The sequence below is a fragment of the Lonchura striata genome, chromosome 17 (genome assembly GCF_050655825.1).
Source record: "Lonchura striata isolate lonStrDom1 chromosome 17, ASM5065582v1, whole genome shotgun sequence".
Classification (NCBI taxonomy): Eukaryota; Metazoa; Chordata; class Aves; order Passeriformes; family Estrildidae; genus Lonchura; species Lonchura striata.
Genome location: NC_140719.1, coordinates 10,199,070 through 10,217,861, shown reverse-complemented (window position 1 = coordinate 10,217,861; position 18,792 = coordinate 10,199,070). Strand labels below are relative to the sequence as shown.

Below are 18,792 nucleotides of genomic sequence, written 5' to 3'. Positions count from 1 at the left end.
CTGAGTTTTCCCAGCCCTTGGGTGGGTGTTGCATGGTCCTTTCTGGGTTTCAGGTGTGACACAAGTGAGTTACCCAGTCCTTCTCATTTGGATGAGAGATGATTCTAAGCTTTTAAAGACAGATATTTTTCCTTCCCAGTTGCCCATGTCAGCAGCAGGGACAAATGTTCCAGAGCTCTGTGACTGGATGTTTTTGTCCTGCTGCTTTGGGTGTGTTTTGTTTAAATGTGATAAGGGTGAAAGAGTCTGCTGTTAAATGTAATGGCAATCTGTCTCAGTTATGTGGTATTTACTGTTGAGCACTCAGTATAACGTAGCTGGAAAGAAAAAACTCCACAATACAGTTTTGATTCATGAAGGGCTTCTTTAGGCAACTCCAGTCAGATCAAATCCAGGGATAGAACAGTGGTCATCCCACTACTTGTAGCCAAAGGTACCTTACCAAACTCTGCTCCAAAAAAGAGAGAAGGGGGTAATCCAGTTGAAATTTTATTTCAGTGTAACAGGTAAATTTTAAAATAGGTGCTCTTAAATTGTCCAATTTCTCTGATTTCAGTGTTGTTTACTTGGGTTTTGAATCATGTTAACTTTGGGACTTTACAGATGCTTTGTAACTTATGTAGATGCCAAAGATACAGTACATGAGCTTTGCTGCTCTGTGCATCTTTAGAAACACAATTCTTTTAAACATTTTAATCTTGATTTAATCTTCTAATATGTTGATATATCTGACAGCAGGGGTTTCTGCAGTAATCTTCTTTGTTTTGTTATGCCAAATCAGTGCCTTTTTTTTTTTTTTTTGCTGCAGTTATATGCTGTATTTAATTTCATTCCATTAAGTACTACACAGCTGCATATTTTCTTACAAAGTAATTACAAAAAACCAGCAGGCATTGATCAACATAGATTGTCCAAAGGAAATACCTTGACTAAAACTAAATGTTCCTTATGATATTCATTAACTGGAGAATAATTTCTATCCATACAATACAAATGGATCTCGGATGTTGCTTTATCCCTAGTAAATGACTGAAATATGCATTAAAGAATCACAGAATGGTTTGGGTGGGAAGGGATTTAAAGCTGATCCCATTCCAGCCCCTGCCATGGGCAGGGACACCTTCTTCTATCCCAGGCTGCTCCAAGCCCTGTCCAACCTGGCCTTGGACACTTCAGGGATCCAGGGGCAGCCACAGCTGCTCTGGGTAGGAAACATTGGTTAGGAGATAAAACTTCACAGTGTATTTTAACAGGGAGAAAAAAATCTATTCTATTTACGCTTTTCAACACCTCTTACAGCCAAGTGCTGTGGAAAGAGAGTGCATGCAATTAAGATTCCACAATTCCTTTACTGTGTATGGAGCTTTTTCTACAAGTATGTTGTGAGCCACTGTGGACTGATGTGATGAGCTCTGTGCACATGCCTGACAAGGAGACATGAGCCAAAAAGCACCTGGGGCTGGTGCCTGTTGATATTCTGTTGTCATATTCCACAAATAATCCCCCATACAGGATTGTTGTGTGATGTGGAGCCCTGTGTGACCGAGCAGAGCAATTTGAAATCATTCCCATCTACTTTGGGGAAGATTAACTGGAACACTCTGTTTGGGAAGTGAAAAAGATGAATCTTTTTGGAGACTCTGGGCCATGTAGCAGTGTTGATCTGCTGTTTCCAAAACATGCACAGATCCAGAGCAGAAGACCCTTAGCGAGTTTAGAATTACTAGGGACCTCAGCTCTGTTGTAAAAGAGCAAATTTCTGACTCTTTGATGTATGTTTGCCTTAAAGGTAATGTTTGTGTGAGAACCGTGCCATTAAAAGGTGGCAATTAATTAAAAGTTGTTCCACAGTCCCAACCATTAGAAGATGCCCTTGCAGCATTCAGAGCAGAACATTAATATTGCACTGTAGGGAATCCCTGTACTTTCAGTAAAAAAGAAAGTCCAAGGATGAAGATTTTAATGTGTAATTAAAGACTGCAAATACTAGTTTAACTGCTTGTTTCTGTGTCAAAGAAAAGCTAGAAAGAACACAAACTATGTGTAGTTGGACTAATTAAGACAATGAAGAACAAACGAGATAAGAGAGGAAATTTGTGTAAACCTAATAATGATATCAAAGCTTTTGCTAAAGCTGTGATTTTATAATAAGATTGCTTTAAACTCCCCCCATTTCTGTTTTTTTAGCTTTGCTGTTAGGGGGATGGGGCTTCGAGGCTGCTCTACTGCAGCAGACAGTCTGAAAAGAATAAAATTAAAAGTGCCTCTTGCCAAATTCAAAAATATATTACAGCAACTGCATTGGTTGTATATTCCCTTGTCAGAGATGAGCAGGAGGAGCAGAGCTGGAATAAGGTGGAATGAAAAGGTCTTTATATTTTGGTGGCTTAGCCAGATCAGCTTTATTGTATATTTATATTGTGTAAGGTGGTATAAGTCCACTGTGAATATATTAATTAATAACTTTATTTCTGCATCTCTACAAAATAACCTTTGTCTTTCAGAGGAAAACTAAGCAGCTACACTGGGAGGGGGGATAAAAGTGATTTCATATGGGACCCCTGTACCCTTGAGGAGAAGTTCTCTAGGTGTGTATCACAGTAAAAGACTTCAAAAATGCAAATCTTACCTGGAAATAAAGACAATTAAAATGATTTCAGCAGTAACTCTATGAAGGGGAAAGTTTTCCCAAGTGATGAACTGCACCATGGAGGTGTCCTGGAGCTCAGGGCACTGTTCCCATCCCTGGCACCGTGGTGGTGCCAGGCTCTGGCTGTGCTCCTGACCACGTGCAGGGACAGAGAGGATGCCTGGCTGTCCTTTCTAACTACAGAGGAGAACTGCTTTGCTCTGCTTTCTTTACCTGCCGTTAAAAATAACTGTTATTACTTTTTAATTTCACTTTAGGGCATTCTCTGGGTATTCATGTGTTTACAAGGAGTCCTGTGGATGGGTTAAATGAAAAAAGCTTGGGGAAGCAATTTCCAGCTGATGACTTCATAGTTTTCTCCTCTAAATATAATCTTCACTTAAAATGATTTGAAACATTTTGGTGCACTTATTTTCTAGTCCCATTTTCCCAACACACAGTGGGAAAATATAAATAAAATGGAACCATTAGAAGTTTCACTGGGTAAAGTGACTCAGTTTTCATCTCTTTATAGGTGCTGCTTTACTGTTATTTCCATTCTTGATGGGTTAATTTTGGAAGGCATTTGCTCTGTGCTGTGTAGGTTTTACCTACACAGGAGTAGCACCATCCTTTCAGTTTCACTGATGTTACTCAGGAGTATATATATGTTATTGTGGAAATAAGTGTATTAATAGTGTGATACACATTGCTAACTGACATAGATACACCTCATTATTTGTCTATTTACCTTTCTTACCTTTGCATGGGAGAAAAACTACACAGGGAAGACCTTGTTAACACTGGAGACTTGGGCTGACTTTTTTCTGTGGCTGCACACCGTGTCTTTATTGTCTGTGAGTCATGGCCAGGGGAATCCTGTAGTAAGCCCTCTAATTTTAGCAACCAAAAGCACCTCCATGCAGCAAGTTTTGCATTGAAATTAAATTTATGCTTTAGTGTTGCTCAAGATTGTTCTTTGAAACTCAGTTTTGGGAAAGAAAGTTTGGCACAGAATTGGTGGTAATGAGTCACATATTTAATTTTTGCTGAGCTTACCTGGAATGAAATGAAATGAAAATTGTATTCTGTGTATTATCATTATGCTCCACAGTTGCTTGTAATCTTTGACTCCATCCCTTACCAAATGTGATTGTAGAATAGTGTTCAGCCATTTCATTTCATATGTGTTTGAAAGCACTTAAAGATACAGAGACTCCTAAACAAGTTTTTGCAGAGCAAATTGCTGTTTTGTTGAGTTGTTCTGTGCCTCAGTTTCCCCATGGGAATGGTGAGAATTTTATCAGCTGTGCAGGAATGCTGGGAGTGAATGGAGCAAGAAGGCATTAACCACAAAGCAGATGCCTTCATCCACGGAGAGAGTCTGGACTTTTACCTTTTATTTTTGCTTGTTCAAGACCAGGTAATATTTTTAAAAATCCAGAGTCTGGGAATGACACGTTGTGAGGAATGAAGGAATGACCAGATAACAAGGCCTGTTAAGAAGCTCTAAGTATCCACTGCCAGCTGTTGTTGTGATGGATGAGTGGTGATGTATTATCCTGTATCCTTTGTGTTCTTGCCTTTAGGTGCTCATTTCAGTGATGGAAGGCAAAGTGCCAGCACATGAAATAATTCCACACAAGCCTGGCTGGAGCCTGTCAGTCTGTGTCAAGCTGCCTACTCTTCTGTGGCCTCAAACTGTTGAGCTCTTTTGCTGATTGTTGTATTCAGTGTTTGGTATTAAAATCAAATGTGCTCTAGGAGTTGCAAAAAAATACCCTACAGTTCTGATGTGTGTTCAGTCAGAATGTAATATCTGTGTCCAAAATAACCCTGTAAAGCTGAGCTCCCCTGAAGCCAAACCCAGCCTTTTCTGCTTCCCTGTTTTACATGCAGAACCTTCTTTCATTTTGGTTTTTGCATTTTGACAGTTGCTCAGCAGAGATGATGCTTTGCTCATGACAGATTTGTGTGTGCCATGTAGACAGGTCTTGAAAAGAGCTGAGCCCTCTTTTTGTGAACCTTTGAGAAGGACAGTTTGAGGGCAGTGGCTGATGGAAGGAGAAAACAGGTATTTTTGAAGACACTACATTAAGTAATAATGTAGATTATAGTAGCCTGCTTAAAAATCCCACAGTGAGAAACTGAGTTAATTGAAAGGAGTGCTACAAGGAAGAGTGCTTGGCATTTAAAGTAACAGTTGCATGATTTTTTTTTAAATCTGAAATTTGGCTTAAAACCAGTTTCTATGTGGATGCTTCCATGATCTTTTCTAGTTTGAAAGTTGCTCTTCATTTAGACAAAAGGTTCCTTCTTCAACAACCTGATTTTACAGCATGGCAGATGATAAGCAAATTTAATGCTTTCTAATCTTAGGTATGCCTAGGGAAGTGAAATGGATTCTTTGACATGACAGAGCAATCGTGGCTCCTGTATCCCTCTTGTAAAATGAGCTTGTGGACAGAAAATGCCAGGTTGAACTATTTTAACATGTGATTATGCTTTTAAAATTAAAATTTATTTTCAGAGCAAAGATAGCAACTTTAACACCACAGACAGAAAATCAATTATAATTTTTGCTAGTACAACTGAAATATAATCTGCAGCTACTAATTTCTTTTTGTTGTTCCACAATTGCTATCTTCCCTCAGTTTTATATTAAGTCATCAATAGGGATAAAGATTCTGATATTGTAGCCTGTTATAATATCCTTCTTTCTGTCCTGCTCTTTTGCATCTCTCAGCAGTGCCATGATTGAATAATCTCTTTGTGTGCTGGCATGTATTAAAGCCAGTTAATTTTTGGTGTCTTGGGCATCACCTTCCATCAGAAACCTCTTAATGCCTCTTAATAAAGTAAACAGTAAACCTCTTAATAAAGTGATCAGTTTGCTTTTGTATTAACTGCTTTGTGAAAGTGTCAGTAAATAAATACTGGATCTTAAAGGTCTGCATTTTGCAAATCTCTCAAATGCCTTCTGCTGAAATTCTCTAGATATCTTAAAATGATGGTGGGAAGAAGGTACACAGAGAACCTGGTTATTGGATGGTCCTTAGATTTGCAGGTTGTTTCAACTATTTCCTTATCTCTTAACCTGCTCTGGTTTGTTTTGAAGAGTTTCAAGGATGAAGTTGTTTTCTCTCACATAAGGTCTCTCCACTGTTGACTCCTGGTGTTTTCAGATCCTAAATAAATAGTTCATTCCTGTCTCCTGAGTGTGAAGGAGAGGATGTACTGAGAAAAGTTCAGCTCTGAGTGAGCAGAGCCTCTCCAGGTGTCAGGGAGCATTACCTGCTGTAATACTGGGTAATGTTTGTACACACGTGTCCTTTGGGGTTTTTTGTAAACCCTCAAAAAGAATAAAATGAGATTTGTTTTGTTTCCCATGTTTGTTTTTATTTTGCTGTGGCTTACTTCTCACCTCTTGACTCAGCTGGTGGGATGGGGTGCAGGACAGCAATCAGAGCAGGGAAGTTCTCAGTGGTGGATATAATTTAATTGGTTTTGTTCTCAGTTAAGCATTCTCTTCAGCTGCCCCATCACCTCTTTCAGAGTTGTTGTGCAGTGTTTATCTCATTGTGTCTTTTGCCAAATTGCCAAAGGAGGCAAATATTTTGTCTCCTTATTAAAAATGCCTATGAAGTGCTCTTAAGAATAGGTGCCATTAGATGAATGCCAGTGTAGTTTATGTTTTGAATCCTTTTGAGTCCTTTATGTTTTGGATCTACAGGAAACTTGATGGCAATTAAGCAAAAAAGTGAAAATAATTATATGGTGAAAGAAAAATCAAATACAGAAATGCATATGTGTACACTGAGTAGTGAATGCAAAGTGAGCATGGCTGGGGAGCTCCCTTAAAACATCTGCAAATTCACTGATTTTTGGGAGTGTAACTGCAGGAAGATCTGTGCAGCCAGTAGCTACCATTGGGTAATATTTCATCTGTTTCTGTAGGGGCATCAGTTTCAACTGGTTGACTCACAGTAGCTATGTGGGAGCTAATTAATCATATAATTTGCTGTCATGTTACTGGGTGAACCTGTATCCTGGTAGCAGCATGAATTTGAGATAATGGTTTCCTAATGATTGAAACAGCCCTAATAGCTCTGGCCCTCGTGCTTGACTTCAGCGTTCCTCTGGTGGCTTTTAGAAAAATCTTTGATGGGAGGTTACCCCTAATGAACGTTCTGTCTGCTAACACAGGTAGTTTGCAGCTGTGTGGATCAGCTACAGCTGAGCCTCTTTCTCTTCTTTATCCAGTATATTTTTAATTAAAACAGCATAATAACATTGCTATATAATGTACGTGTATTCAGTATCAATCTGTTCTGTAGGTTTTATTCTGTCGTGAAGAAAATTTGGGTTGTTTCGTTGGGTTTTTCAAATTTTTAATTGTGTATGGGTTTTCAAACCTTTTCCTAGGAAATTATAGAGCTCTGTATTTGGTGTAATACTTCAGGTTTGCCCAGAAGAGTTTTTAATCAGAAAATATTGAACACTTTCACAAGAAACCTTTAAGCCTGGACACTATAACTGTGTAATGTAAACAGCTGTCTCAAGAAAAGAAAAAATAGAAACAGGGAGTTTAAAACAGGAATTTTAAAAAAGTAACCTTGCTTTAAAAGACACTGTCATTTATCACCATATTTTAAATTGTGTGTGTGTGTGCAGGGAATGTCTTTAGTCAGTGTAAAAATCTAATTAAATCTCATGGCAGTGATTCAGAGCTGACCCTCTCTTCATTGGAGCATCTTTTTAGAATAATAAACCACTCCCTGCTGAGAGCCACTGGCATTGACAGACAGGCCAGACACTGGGGCTGCTGATCAGAAAGGGTTCAGCAGGCTCGTGTTGTCTGCAGGGTTTGCAGGAAATGTTTTATTGGCCCTTCTCTAGCAGCACTTTTGAGATGTTTGGCAGAGTACAAACCTTGGCTCTTGACCAAGTACAGACCCAGGGACAGGTGGATTATTTTGTACCACTCAGTCACATTACAGTGGTCAGGCTTTAGTTTTTCCTTTTTTAAAGGACTGTGGATGCATAGCCTGTCTTTTTTTTTTTTTTTTTTTTTTTTTAATCTGTATCTATTTACTATTAGAAATTATCTGACAACCTGGAATTTCTTTACTTTGAATAACCAACTTGACATGCCTTAAAGGAATTTGCTCTTCACAAGTTTGGAGCTTGATATTCATGAAGAGGATTGGGAAATGTATTTGGAACTAAGCTAGGCAGTGTTAATGATAATATTTATGCTTACCTTGGGAGATCTTCATTCCTTGGATTTCACTTGGGCACTTTCCTCTCTTAGTCTGCCTACATAAACAGAATTATATTATTTTTTAGTAGGCTGAGCTTTTCTCCCAGATTGCACCAGACATGGTAATTTTGCAAGGCTTATTCTACTTTAAATATATTTGGCATTAATGCTAGCTTAGGTTTTATTTTTTAGGGAAAATCTGCAGGTGATGTCAAGCAATGCAGGTACAGGACTACACTTCTGAATTTCTGTATTTCTTACTCTGCTACTTGGCTTTAGTCCAGCTCTCAGCCCCATGAAAGACTTCAAACTCCAGCTCAGAGGCTCCAACATTTCAAAAGTGAACTTAAAACCTGTGTGATCTCTGCTGGGGCTGCACACGATCCTTGTGTGAGTGGAAATAACAGATGAGAGGGAGTCTGATTACAGGAGTGGGGAAATGGCCAGAAAGGTGCAGTGAATTTCTGCTGTCCCTTTGCTGCCATGTCTGCACTGTGCTCACCAAGCCCAGGAGTTACAGGCATGATGAGCCCTTTCCTTTAACCAACTTTCATGTTCAAGGAGAGTTTTTCTCAGAGTTTCCTCAAGGGAATTCTCCCTCCTCCCCCACGTTGACTTTCAGTGGAAGCCACGCAATTAATTTCCATAAGCCCTATAAAAAATCTCAACCTAAGGAACAGCTTGTCATGCTGGAGGAAGAAGTGATGAAAGCATATTTTTTATAAAATAGTGTTTTGAAGGGCTTCTCTCTCCTAAATGTTTGTACTGGGAGAGTCTTGAGTTTATAAATGCCTAATTGTTCTTGTTATCTCCAGTTTTTCTACTGAAGTGTGAAGATGACCTTGAAGGAGTCTTTTGATAAACCTCTGAGTTGTAAGATAGATTTTTATCTCTGTAGTATCACAGGCAGATCGAAGTACTTGGTCAGATCATAATTCTGAAGAGCTAAAAACCAGGACTAATTATGAAATTCCCTCAAGAAAATTTAAAGTAAGTGATCACAGAAGTTGAAATGGGTAAAAGCTTGTGTAATAAATTGCAGTGGGCTGCGAAACGTTTATATCTCATCTTTCCTGATTTTTTTCTTCACCTTTGCTTCCCTCTTAATTACAGAAGAACAAATTGATCTTAAGGATCCTTAAAGGCTGATATCAAGTATCTTAAGTACCCTTAGAACTAATGATATTAAGACTTGCCTTTTCTACCACAATTTGTAATTTTAACAAAAGCTCTAGACCTTGAAGTGGATGATTTTTTGGAGTGGCTGTTTGAACTCTATTGATGAGGCCTAAAATTTGAGTCTTCACTTGCTAATTCTATATCATTTTAGTCATGTGTATAAAATGGTCTGCTCTGCTCTCCTGTTTTGATACATTAGCTATTCTCCAGAGGGTTAGATCCCTGATCTTCCCTTCCTCCCAGCCTCTGGAACTTGTGATGCCTTCACTAAGTTCAGGGAGTTGATGTGCCTAAGAGAAGTGATCACTGGGATCTCTTCCTGCCAGCAGTGCCTGTCGTGGTCAAGCCCAGTGTCTGAAAAGGTCTAACTGGGCACAACATCCTGTGTTGTTTCCTGTTCATCACTCACTGCACCCAAAGGTAAAACCCTGCTGCTTCCCATAAGTATAGAATAAATAATAGGTATCATGCATCATCTGTTGGTGTTCAAAAAAGGAGGTAAGTACTGTAATTTCTGCTCTGTTGAGGGAGAAATAAAGCACAAAGAAAGAGAGTGAGAAGGCTTTGCTGTTGCAGTAAATCTCCAATAGCAGAGCTGAAAATAACAGGTTATAAAATAATAAATTCTAGCTTGAGAAGGCTGAACTCAAGTTCAGTGACAGTGTGGAGCAATGCATGGTGTCAGGGTCCCATCGGGTGGTCAGTGCACACAGTGGGGCCTTTCCCAGATGGGAAACAGCCCCACTCACTTCCCTGGAAACCATCCCAGCCCATCCCATTCCCTCGAGGCAGGACTGAACTCTGTGCCTTCCTCTGGGGCCCTTGTCAAAGCAGTGTTTAGTGGGATCAGCATCAGCTGAACCCCCTGTCCCTCCCTGCAGGTCTGGGAGTCAGGAGAGGGGGCTTCACCTCCCAGCACTGACCCAGCCACCCCTGGTGAACCCCAGAGGGTGGGGACATCATCCAGCTTTGGAACACCGTGGGGGACAGCTCTGTGTGTGTGCAAACATTTGTGTTCCTTTTTAAAGGACTCTGGCTTGAGTTTCTCCTGAGGAATTCTGACACATCTCTGCTGTATGGAAATGTGTGTGCACATGCAAATTTAGGCTGACGTGAGGGGCACAAATGTCTTGACAAGTTAGGAATAATTCAAGAATCATCTTTGTAGATAAACACTAATGTAATAATTCTGATTCTTACCCAGGCCCCTGAAAATTACTTCTAGCATTTGTTGTTAATAATAGCAATATAATTATTGTTGTTGTGCAACATCATGTTCCATGAAGTGGAAATATAAACAGTGCATTTGTACTGTGGAGTTTTGGTTCTGAAATTATTTTACCACCCATGCTGAATGGTTAAGGGGAGGGCTGGTTTACCTCTCAAGGTGTGTATAAAGGAGTTAATGCTTTTCTGTTTCATAAAGCACAGACCAGTGCAGGCTCAGGCAGGATCCTGGTGATGACTGTAAAGTAGATGCATGCTTGTTTTGTTAACCAGTTTTCACACATTCTAATATCCATATTCCTCTCATGATTACTGCTGTGAATTAAAGGCATTTTGAAGAGCATTCCACATAAGTACAAAGAAAGTTATTTCAATACTATAATAAAATAGCCCTGAGAATTAGACTGCAAGGTCTCTGTTTGTAAGTTAAACTTTTCCTTATTAAAGTTATGCTTTTTAAGGTGGTGCACTGGAATTCAGTGTTGTGAAGAGATGTCTTTTTGCTCTGTATTGAAAAATAAATTATGCACTGACAACGTGTGTTTTCAGAGTGTGTTACAGAGCTATTTGCTCATATTTAATATAAATGTGCAGATGTCCAGAGAGTATTTAATTCAGCAGCAGGTTTGCATTCCAGAAGCTTTTAGGAGGAGAACCTGTGTTCATTTGTGCCATCACTGTCAGCTCAGACCTTTGAGGACATTCCAGGCAGGTCTGCACCACGTCACGTAGCAGTGGACTCACTGAAGAATTCAGAGTTGTGTTTGCTCTATAAACAATGCCGCTAAAGTAACAACATTTTACCATAAACCAATATTTTATTGTTGTAATAGAACGACCCCAGTGTGCAGCATTCCTGGCCCATGATGTGTAGTGCCAGCAGGAATTGTACTGGCACGCTGTGTGTGCAGCCTCACAGGGAGTTGAATCATGAAACTGGTTTAGATTTAAACCAATACTTCTTTTTTTCCTTCAAGCCAGCTCAGTTGTGAGCTCCAGCTCTTCCAGCATAGCACAGCTGAGGGGGCTGAATGCTGTGCAGGAGGGGATGTGTCAGTGCCTTATGTCACTATTGCTGCTGAAGCCTGAAAATTGTTGAATCACAGCCTCAGGTTTCTAAATGTCTTTGTAAATCCAACCCTTAAACACTCTGTCTTGGCTTCTGGAGAGCTGTCCAAATGATTCCACATGTGTCCTTAAGTGCTGCACCAGGTTTGGCCTTTTGTGAGTGAGAAGTGCAGATGGTGAGTGTTTGATACAGCTCTGTGTGCATATGCTTCTGCAGCAGACCACCCTGTGTTTATATGTAAACACTGCTAGACTATTTAAGCACATAACTTAATCTTTTGCATCCACTCAGTAATAAAGCATAATTCCTCTATGACCAAAATAACATCCATAGCAAAGTTGAAAACAGGAGGATTTTTAAGAATCAATGGAAGTCTGCCTTCTTTGAGTTTGGATCTTTCAGTGCTTCCACTCCTCTGAAGGTGGAGTGGAGTGGGTTGCACAAAAATTTTAGCAGATTTGTTCCTTAGGACCTTTGTTCAAGGTATCTTAGCAAATCAGTTCCTTGCAGCCCACACTGACTTCTTCCCACAACTGTGGATTCAGGATTCATACTGCCAAGACTCTCCAGTGCTGAAACTCCCTCCTGCTCATCCTGTGGTTTAGCCCCAAGACTGAAGAACTGTGCAGAACTCAGATTTGCTCCTTCTGCACTCACCTCACCTCCTGGTAGTTACAAGTCAGATATTTGAAAGAACATTTTTCCTTTGTGATATAGCATGAATAAAGATTTTACAGCGGGAACAGAGGCATTGCAGGAGTAGCAGAGACCAAGTCAACGTGCAGATGAGAAGGGAAGAAAAAGATGAGCCAAGAGGATCCTGGCTGGAATCTTCCACCACAAGAAACTTGGAAATTGGGTGAGAAGAGAGAGGAAACTGCTGAAACAGTTTGTTCAGAAAGGACAAGAGGACGGTGTTAACAACTGTATGAGAAAACAGCCTGGCAAGGAAACTCATAGCTGGAGGAGAAGTTGTTCAAAACAAGAGAGTTTAGTACCGGAGCCAGGAAACCGTGAGCATTTTATAGAGGCTCTGCAGAAGTGAAAAGCAAGAGCCTGTGTTAACAATAATAATGAAAAAAATTTCTACAGAACCTGTGGAATTTGGGAGAGGAGGCAGAGACTTCCAGGATTGTTGTACAGATGTCAGGGATGGTGCCAGCTGTCTAATTTAGTCTTGAGATGTGAAGTCGCTTTCTCAGCGTGAGTGGTGTTGAATTTCTTTTCACGCTCTTCATTGCCTATCCAAGCAGGAAGTGTCATCTCACCAGAGCTGGCAGAGGTCACTGTTTTAATAACTATTGTTAATTGATGCTTCTGAAAAGCCTTCTATCAACTTGAATTTGCTACCTGCAGAGACTTGCCTAGCAGGTAGCTGAATCAAATTAAAACTTAAATTCCGTGATGAATAAATCACACTAGAACTGTGGTTACCCTGTATGTGTTAAAATATACTATTTCTCCAATCAGGCTGCCTGAAAACTATTAAATCTCTTTGTAAGTCTACAATATTTTAAATTCTGCTGCTGCTAAAGTCTTGAAGTTGTATGTTGAATCTTGGTTCTGCCAAAAATAGCTGTTCCATAGGTCTTAGAATGAGTGCTGGCAAATGCTGTCCCCCAGTGCCACCATCAACCAACCCAACATGTGCAGCAGGGCCAGCTCATGCTTCTGAAATATCACACATGTGAAAAGAAATTATTAACTGGGTTGAAAATATTAACTGAAAGCCAAAAAAAAAAAAAAAAAAGAAATTAAAATCTGTGAGCAAGTAAATACTGTGCTAGTAAGTGAGAGGATGTGTGGAGAGTTTCCCCGGTTGCTCTCCAAAATATCATGAATCCAGATTTGATGGAATTGTAGAGTTTATTTTTGTCTTACATGTGATGTTTTCTGCTAAGTGTATAGGAAAGATTAACTTCTTTCATGTTACAAATTTGTGGTTTTACTCCTTTTCTCTTTATCTCCATCTTCCCAAGATCACTTAGCAAAATTTTCTTTCTTCAAAAAGAAAAGTATTATTAGTACCTATATTTCTAATTTTTGAATTGTTGTATTGGGTGCAAAAAATGAACAGCATGCAAGTGAAACACTGTGTGGGAAAAATGCTATTCAAGTCTTGTCTAAGCTGTTAAACATCACACTAACACTGGATTGCTGGATCTAATCCAGTAAAAATAAAAAAAAATTAAAAAGAGAGGTCACATTAGAGAGTGAAGCCATCTGTCCAGTGTGGAATTGAAAGGCATTTATAATGAATTACTTTCCTATATTGCTGTCTTTTGGGGGGCCTTTGTGTGAATCAAAGAGATGGTACAAGACCATTTATCTACAAAAATGGTTCCTGAATTATTTCTATGTTGTCAACCTGATGTTTAAGCATTAAACTTCTCAGTGAGTGTTTTGCATAGATAATTAGGCCTTTCTAAACAGTATTTTCTAACTGGCTTCAAAGGTGTCTTCTGCATGTCCCAGGCATTGTTTCTCTAATAGGGACTAGAGGATTTTTGTGTATGCTTTCTGGGAAAATGGCAGAGAGTTTTTAAATTAATATCTCTATTACTTTGTTCTATTTTTGGTTTCTCTGCATGTTCATAACAATGCTTTATTTGAAGTGTAATATTTTGAATTAATTTTAGTCATTGCTGATGTTCATGAAGTAGATTTGTTTTGACTTTTGTATTGTTAATCTGGCACGTTTGTGGAAAAAATAACTCTTCTACATTAAAATAAAAATACTGATTTATAGTGTTGACAGCCTTTGAGAGCATATGATGGACTGGCTGGCTCTGCATATTCAGATGCAAACCCCTGAATGATAGTATTAGCATTTTATAAGTAAAGATTTTGTATCTAAAATTCAATTTTAATACCTCCTGAAGAATCATGAACCTGTGTCGTGAAGGAAAGAAAAAGAAAAACTGGGAGGGGAAAGTTGGTACAAACCTGCTGTTGAAGATGTTTTAAAAATTTCCTCCCAGACCAATAAAATGACACTGGGGAAATGGTTTAGTGCTTGATGAGATTTAATGAGGTGGAGACCTGTTGGTTGAGTCTGTTCTTTTCTGAGTAGGATGTTCAGGGATCTGGATTAGGAGGCACACATGGATCTGGATTAGGGTGCAGGTGTTGATGAAGTTACTTAAAGCCTTTTAAATACAATGGGACTAACTCAGGATGTTGCAGTGAGAAGTTGTTAAATGTTTTTTGAGACCTAGGATAGTTCATCATATGAAATTCTGTCTATAAAGAGTTAAAATTCTGTGCTGAAAAAATTGAGATTATTTGGTACAGTCTTTTGCAGCCTGGCTTCAGACCTTTTTGAACCACCTTTGCATCCCAGAGAAGCAATAGGGAATTTGTCTAGACGCTCTCTTCAGCCCTTTGTAGGTGGAACAATGCCTGTTCTAGGACATGAAATTTCAGCTTATTTAATTCTGAGAATTCCATTAATTTCTTAAGATGAAAATAAGCCAAATGTCTGAACAAACCTATTGCCATTTGCTTTTCCCCACTTTGTGTTATTTCATCTGGGTAAATGTTCGTTCCAGCCATCATCTTTTGTACGTAGGAGAAAACTGAGATGTGCAAAGGACGTCAGAAGTTAGAAGTGCTTGTTGGCAAAGTAAAATTAGACTTTTCTCCATCCTCAAGTGCTTTGCTTCTCTGAGACTGGGCAAGAGGTTCTGTAACATAAATAAGAACTATCGTATTTTGAGCTAAAACTGGACAGAGATGTGTAAATTTTGTCAGTGCTTATTTTGGCAGTCAATGTATGTATTTCAGTTCTACAAAATAAGTTCCAAACAGCAGCTTTTTCTCTGACCCTCTTCCCAAACAGCCACAGGAGTGCACTTTATCTCTTCTTTAACGTGTGCCCCAGCTTTCTCTGAAGTCATCACCAGTTACACTTTTACATTACTTCACTGCACCTGATTTCTCATGTCCATCCCTTCACAAGATGTTTTACCAGATGTCCTCTCAGAAGAGCAAATCTATAGAATTTTGCATTAGATAAGGTTGTTTGCCATTTCATATTTGATACAATACACAATCCAGTCAGGCTAATTGAGTAATTATATGTGTATTTTTGGAAGAATCTTTGTTCTGAGTGCTCAGGAAAGCCTGATGACTAATTGAAAAAAGGCATAGAGGCACAAAGCAATGCTGCATACATCAATGCTCTTTTCTCCTGTTGGTCTGGGATCTTCTCTGACATCCCATTGATTGAGAAGAGAAGGAAAAGGTTCCCTGTGTGATGCTCCTGACAGAGCTGCCAGAGTAAAACAGCACATTTCCTGCAGCACGTGGTTTTCATTTTCCTCCTTCTGTCAACTGATCTATGAAAAGTGGTACAAAATTAACAGGCATCCAAGCCCAAAAAGTCATAGTAACTCACCTTTAAGTGCTTTCAGAAGGTGGTTAATGCAAATCAGGAGATTTCTGCTTTGCTGTACGTGTGATTTCATTTAAAGGGAAGATTCCACAACCCTGTGAATTCCCTGTTCTTACAGTGCTCACGTAGTACAAGGTGACAGTTGGGTTTGAGTCAGATTTTAAGCCTCATGGTCAAGACAATTTTACATTTAAAAATAATCTCATCTAAGAAAGACTTTGAACAATTTATTACCTCCAGCCAGTGTGCATCCCATTTTCAAAGGATGGGTGTACATGTCCACTGGGATTTTCAGAAGGACGTAAGCAGATGAAATGCCCACATCCAAATGTTGTTCACATGATTTAAAATTGCTTGAATTTTCCTTCCTTAATGCATTGACTATGCCAGTGTCTTGTTTTCCACAACTTCTTATTTGGTTTAACTTCTTATTGGCTTCAGCTTGGCAAATTGGAAAACTTAAGCTATGTAAAAATCTGCATCATGACATGTTCAGAACCACAGAATCTCTCCTTGCCTGTACCACAGCCAGACATCCCTGGACCCCACATGCAAGAGATTAATTTATTTGCAGGAGTAGTGGCATTTATGAAGCAGAGTAAACTCTCCTGCTGTATGGAATCAGTCTGGGATTCAGCAGTGTTTAAAATGAGTTGGGTTTGTGCCGTCCATGTGTAGTTGGTTCCTCCTGGAGCAGTGTGTGATGTGCCTCCTCTTTCCCAGTGCTGAGGAAATTCTTGGCTTCTGGATGTTTTTGGCTTTTCTTATCAGCAGCAAGTGTCAATGAGTCATTGCAGTGAATGGGGGAACTTTGTTCTGCACAATGACAAGTGTGGATTAAGGCTTTTGTGCAAAATTGTCATAACTCATTTCATTCTTTGGTTACTTTTAAAAGCTGACTTTACCAGCTGAGGAGGTGGAGCTTTCCTGATTTGATTTTATTTTTTCTGATTGTTTTAATCCTTTGCAAAGAAGCAATTGGAGCATAGCACCTTACTGATGTTCAGGAAGTTTTAGCACTAACATTAGAAATTAATTACTTTGAAGAGCAGGAATTCAACATTTTTTGCCTTTGTTTAAGCAGATTAATGGGAAATAATTAGCTTTTTTTTTTTTTTTTTTTAAGTTTTACTGTTAATCTAACTCAGGTAACCAATTTTTCCAAAGTCTTTTTTTCAAAGCATGTATGTGGTTTAGCATGGAAACAGTTTTATTTACAAATTCATTCATGAATCTGGTTGAGTTGCAGAGTTTGTAAATGGGGACAGATCAGTGCACAGATGATACAGACTGTCCTGGGAACTCTGCTAAAGCAAATATTTGGATTTTAATATGTCCGGAGGAGTGGCTGAAGTGGCATGTCCATGGCTTGGGGTGATGTGTCCTGGGAAACAAGGTCCCTGTAAGGCTCTTTTCAGTGTTAATGGAGGTCAGCTCTTAATTTGATCCCAGGGAGCAGGACAGCTGTGTGCCAGCTCACCTTGGCCTGCAGAAACAGAGATTACACCCAGCAGAAAGGATGTTGTTTTACCTTTGTGTTTGATTGCTCCAGAGAAACATCTGGAATTTACCAGCCAATTTCAGAGTCACCAGTGCATGAAATAAATTGGAAAGATCCAGGGGAAAAAAAAAAAAAAACACCCCTAAGAATCATCCAAAGACTTTGATAAAACCTGTATCTGTTAGGTTTATCAAAGAGAGAGTAAGGACATGACAGCCTGTGAATTCCTACACTGGAAGAGTAATTGTAATCATGTGTCCTTCAACCCTCCTGAGGAGAAAGTATAGAAATACAATGCAGGAGTTTGCAGCTGACAGATTTGGACTAAAATTTAAGAGTGCATGTTTTTAAGGGCAGAGTAATTGATTTTCAAAACAACTTGCAGAGAACTTCGGTTTGTTTCCTCTTATCAATAACTTTTTGAATTATTGCTTGCATGTGGTTTCGAAAAATACGCAGGTATCAGAGAGAAATTGATTAAGGAAAGACCCATGAACAGGGTTAAAAAGGATAAATTTTAAAATAATTCCTAAAAAGGATAAATTTTTTTTAAAAGCATAGTTTTTATAATCTGAGTGTGAGAGAGAGAGCCCTTGTGTTAATGCTGCTCTTTGGTTTGGTTGGTAGATACGTTGATGATGTGATCAGTCGGATTGATCGGATGTTCCCTGAAATGTCCATCCAGCTCTCCCGGCCAAATGGAACCTCTGCAATGCTTCTGGTAAGCTGAAACATTTAATCTCAAGTTGATTGTCTTCACAGGCTGAATTACTGTCCCAAAAATGCAGGTTATTAAAGATGGTTTTTTCCCAGAAACATATCATTCTTCATTTGCCACAGCAATGCAGCATCTTTCTTGCTCTTAGGCAAATAAGTGATAAAAATAATTTCCCTTTTAAACAGAAGATCTATTGCTTTATTGTTAAATGTGATTGTAGAAATATGAGCACAAAACTTAAATATTCACTGTGGGTTTTGGCAGACTTGCCAATGAGTGAATCTTAATCATGATAATTAAGAAGGAAGAGAATGTTGTGAAGAAGAAAAGAAGAAGGAAACCAATATGATTTGAATTTGTTCACATTGCTCTTGGGTCAGTGAATTTCTGTTATATGATGAAGTTAAGAATTTGCCTTTGAAGTAAATGAGCAGTAAAGGCTGGATTTGAGATAAACAAGTCCAATACATTCAACTTATTTCTGCCTGACCAAGCAAGACTTCATTGCAGAGGAAGCTATTGTTCACATCCATTTTTACAGGCAGCTGTTGTGCTTACAGCAGAAGAAGTCTTCAGAGCTCTAAGACTTTAAGTGGAAGAGGTGTGGCAGCTGGATGCTGATTTCCTTCTAGGGAAAGGCAGAAGTGACATATTTTGCCAAATTTTAAATAAAACTAGAAAATATACCACATACATAGATGAAGAACTGTGGCCAGTTCAGTCTCTTACATCTCACATTTCTCATGGAAATTTCCCTATAGCAACTATTGCTGTGATTATTTTTAATGTTTAAGTATTTTAAGTGTATTT

At 39.0% G+C, this 18,792-nt stretch overlaps 1 protein-coding gene across 1 annotated transcript in view; it reads left to right on the top strand.

Moving 5' to 3' along the window:
- Positions 1-18,792, top strand: part of MED27 (mediator complex subunit 27) — an 84,232-nt gene that overhangs the window by 39,372 nt on the left and 26,068 nt on the right. Inside the window, exon 4 of the mRNA XM_021543531.3 lies at positions 17,892-17,985. Within this exon, the coding sequence (XP_021399206.1) occupies positions 17,892-17,985 (94 nt within the window). The remainder of the gene's footprint in view (positions 1-17,891; positions 17,986-18,792) is intronic.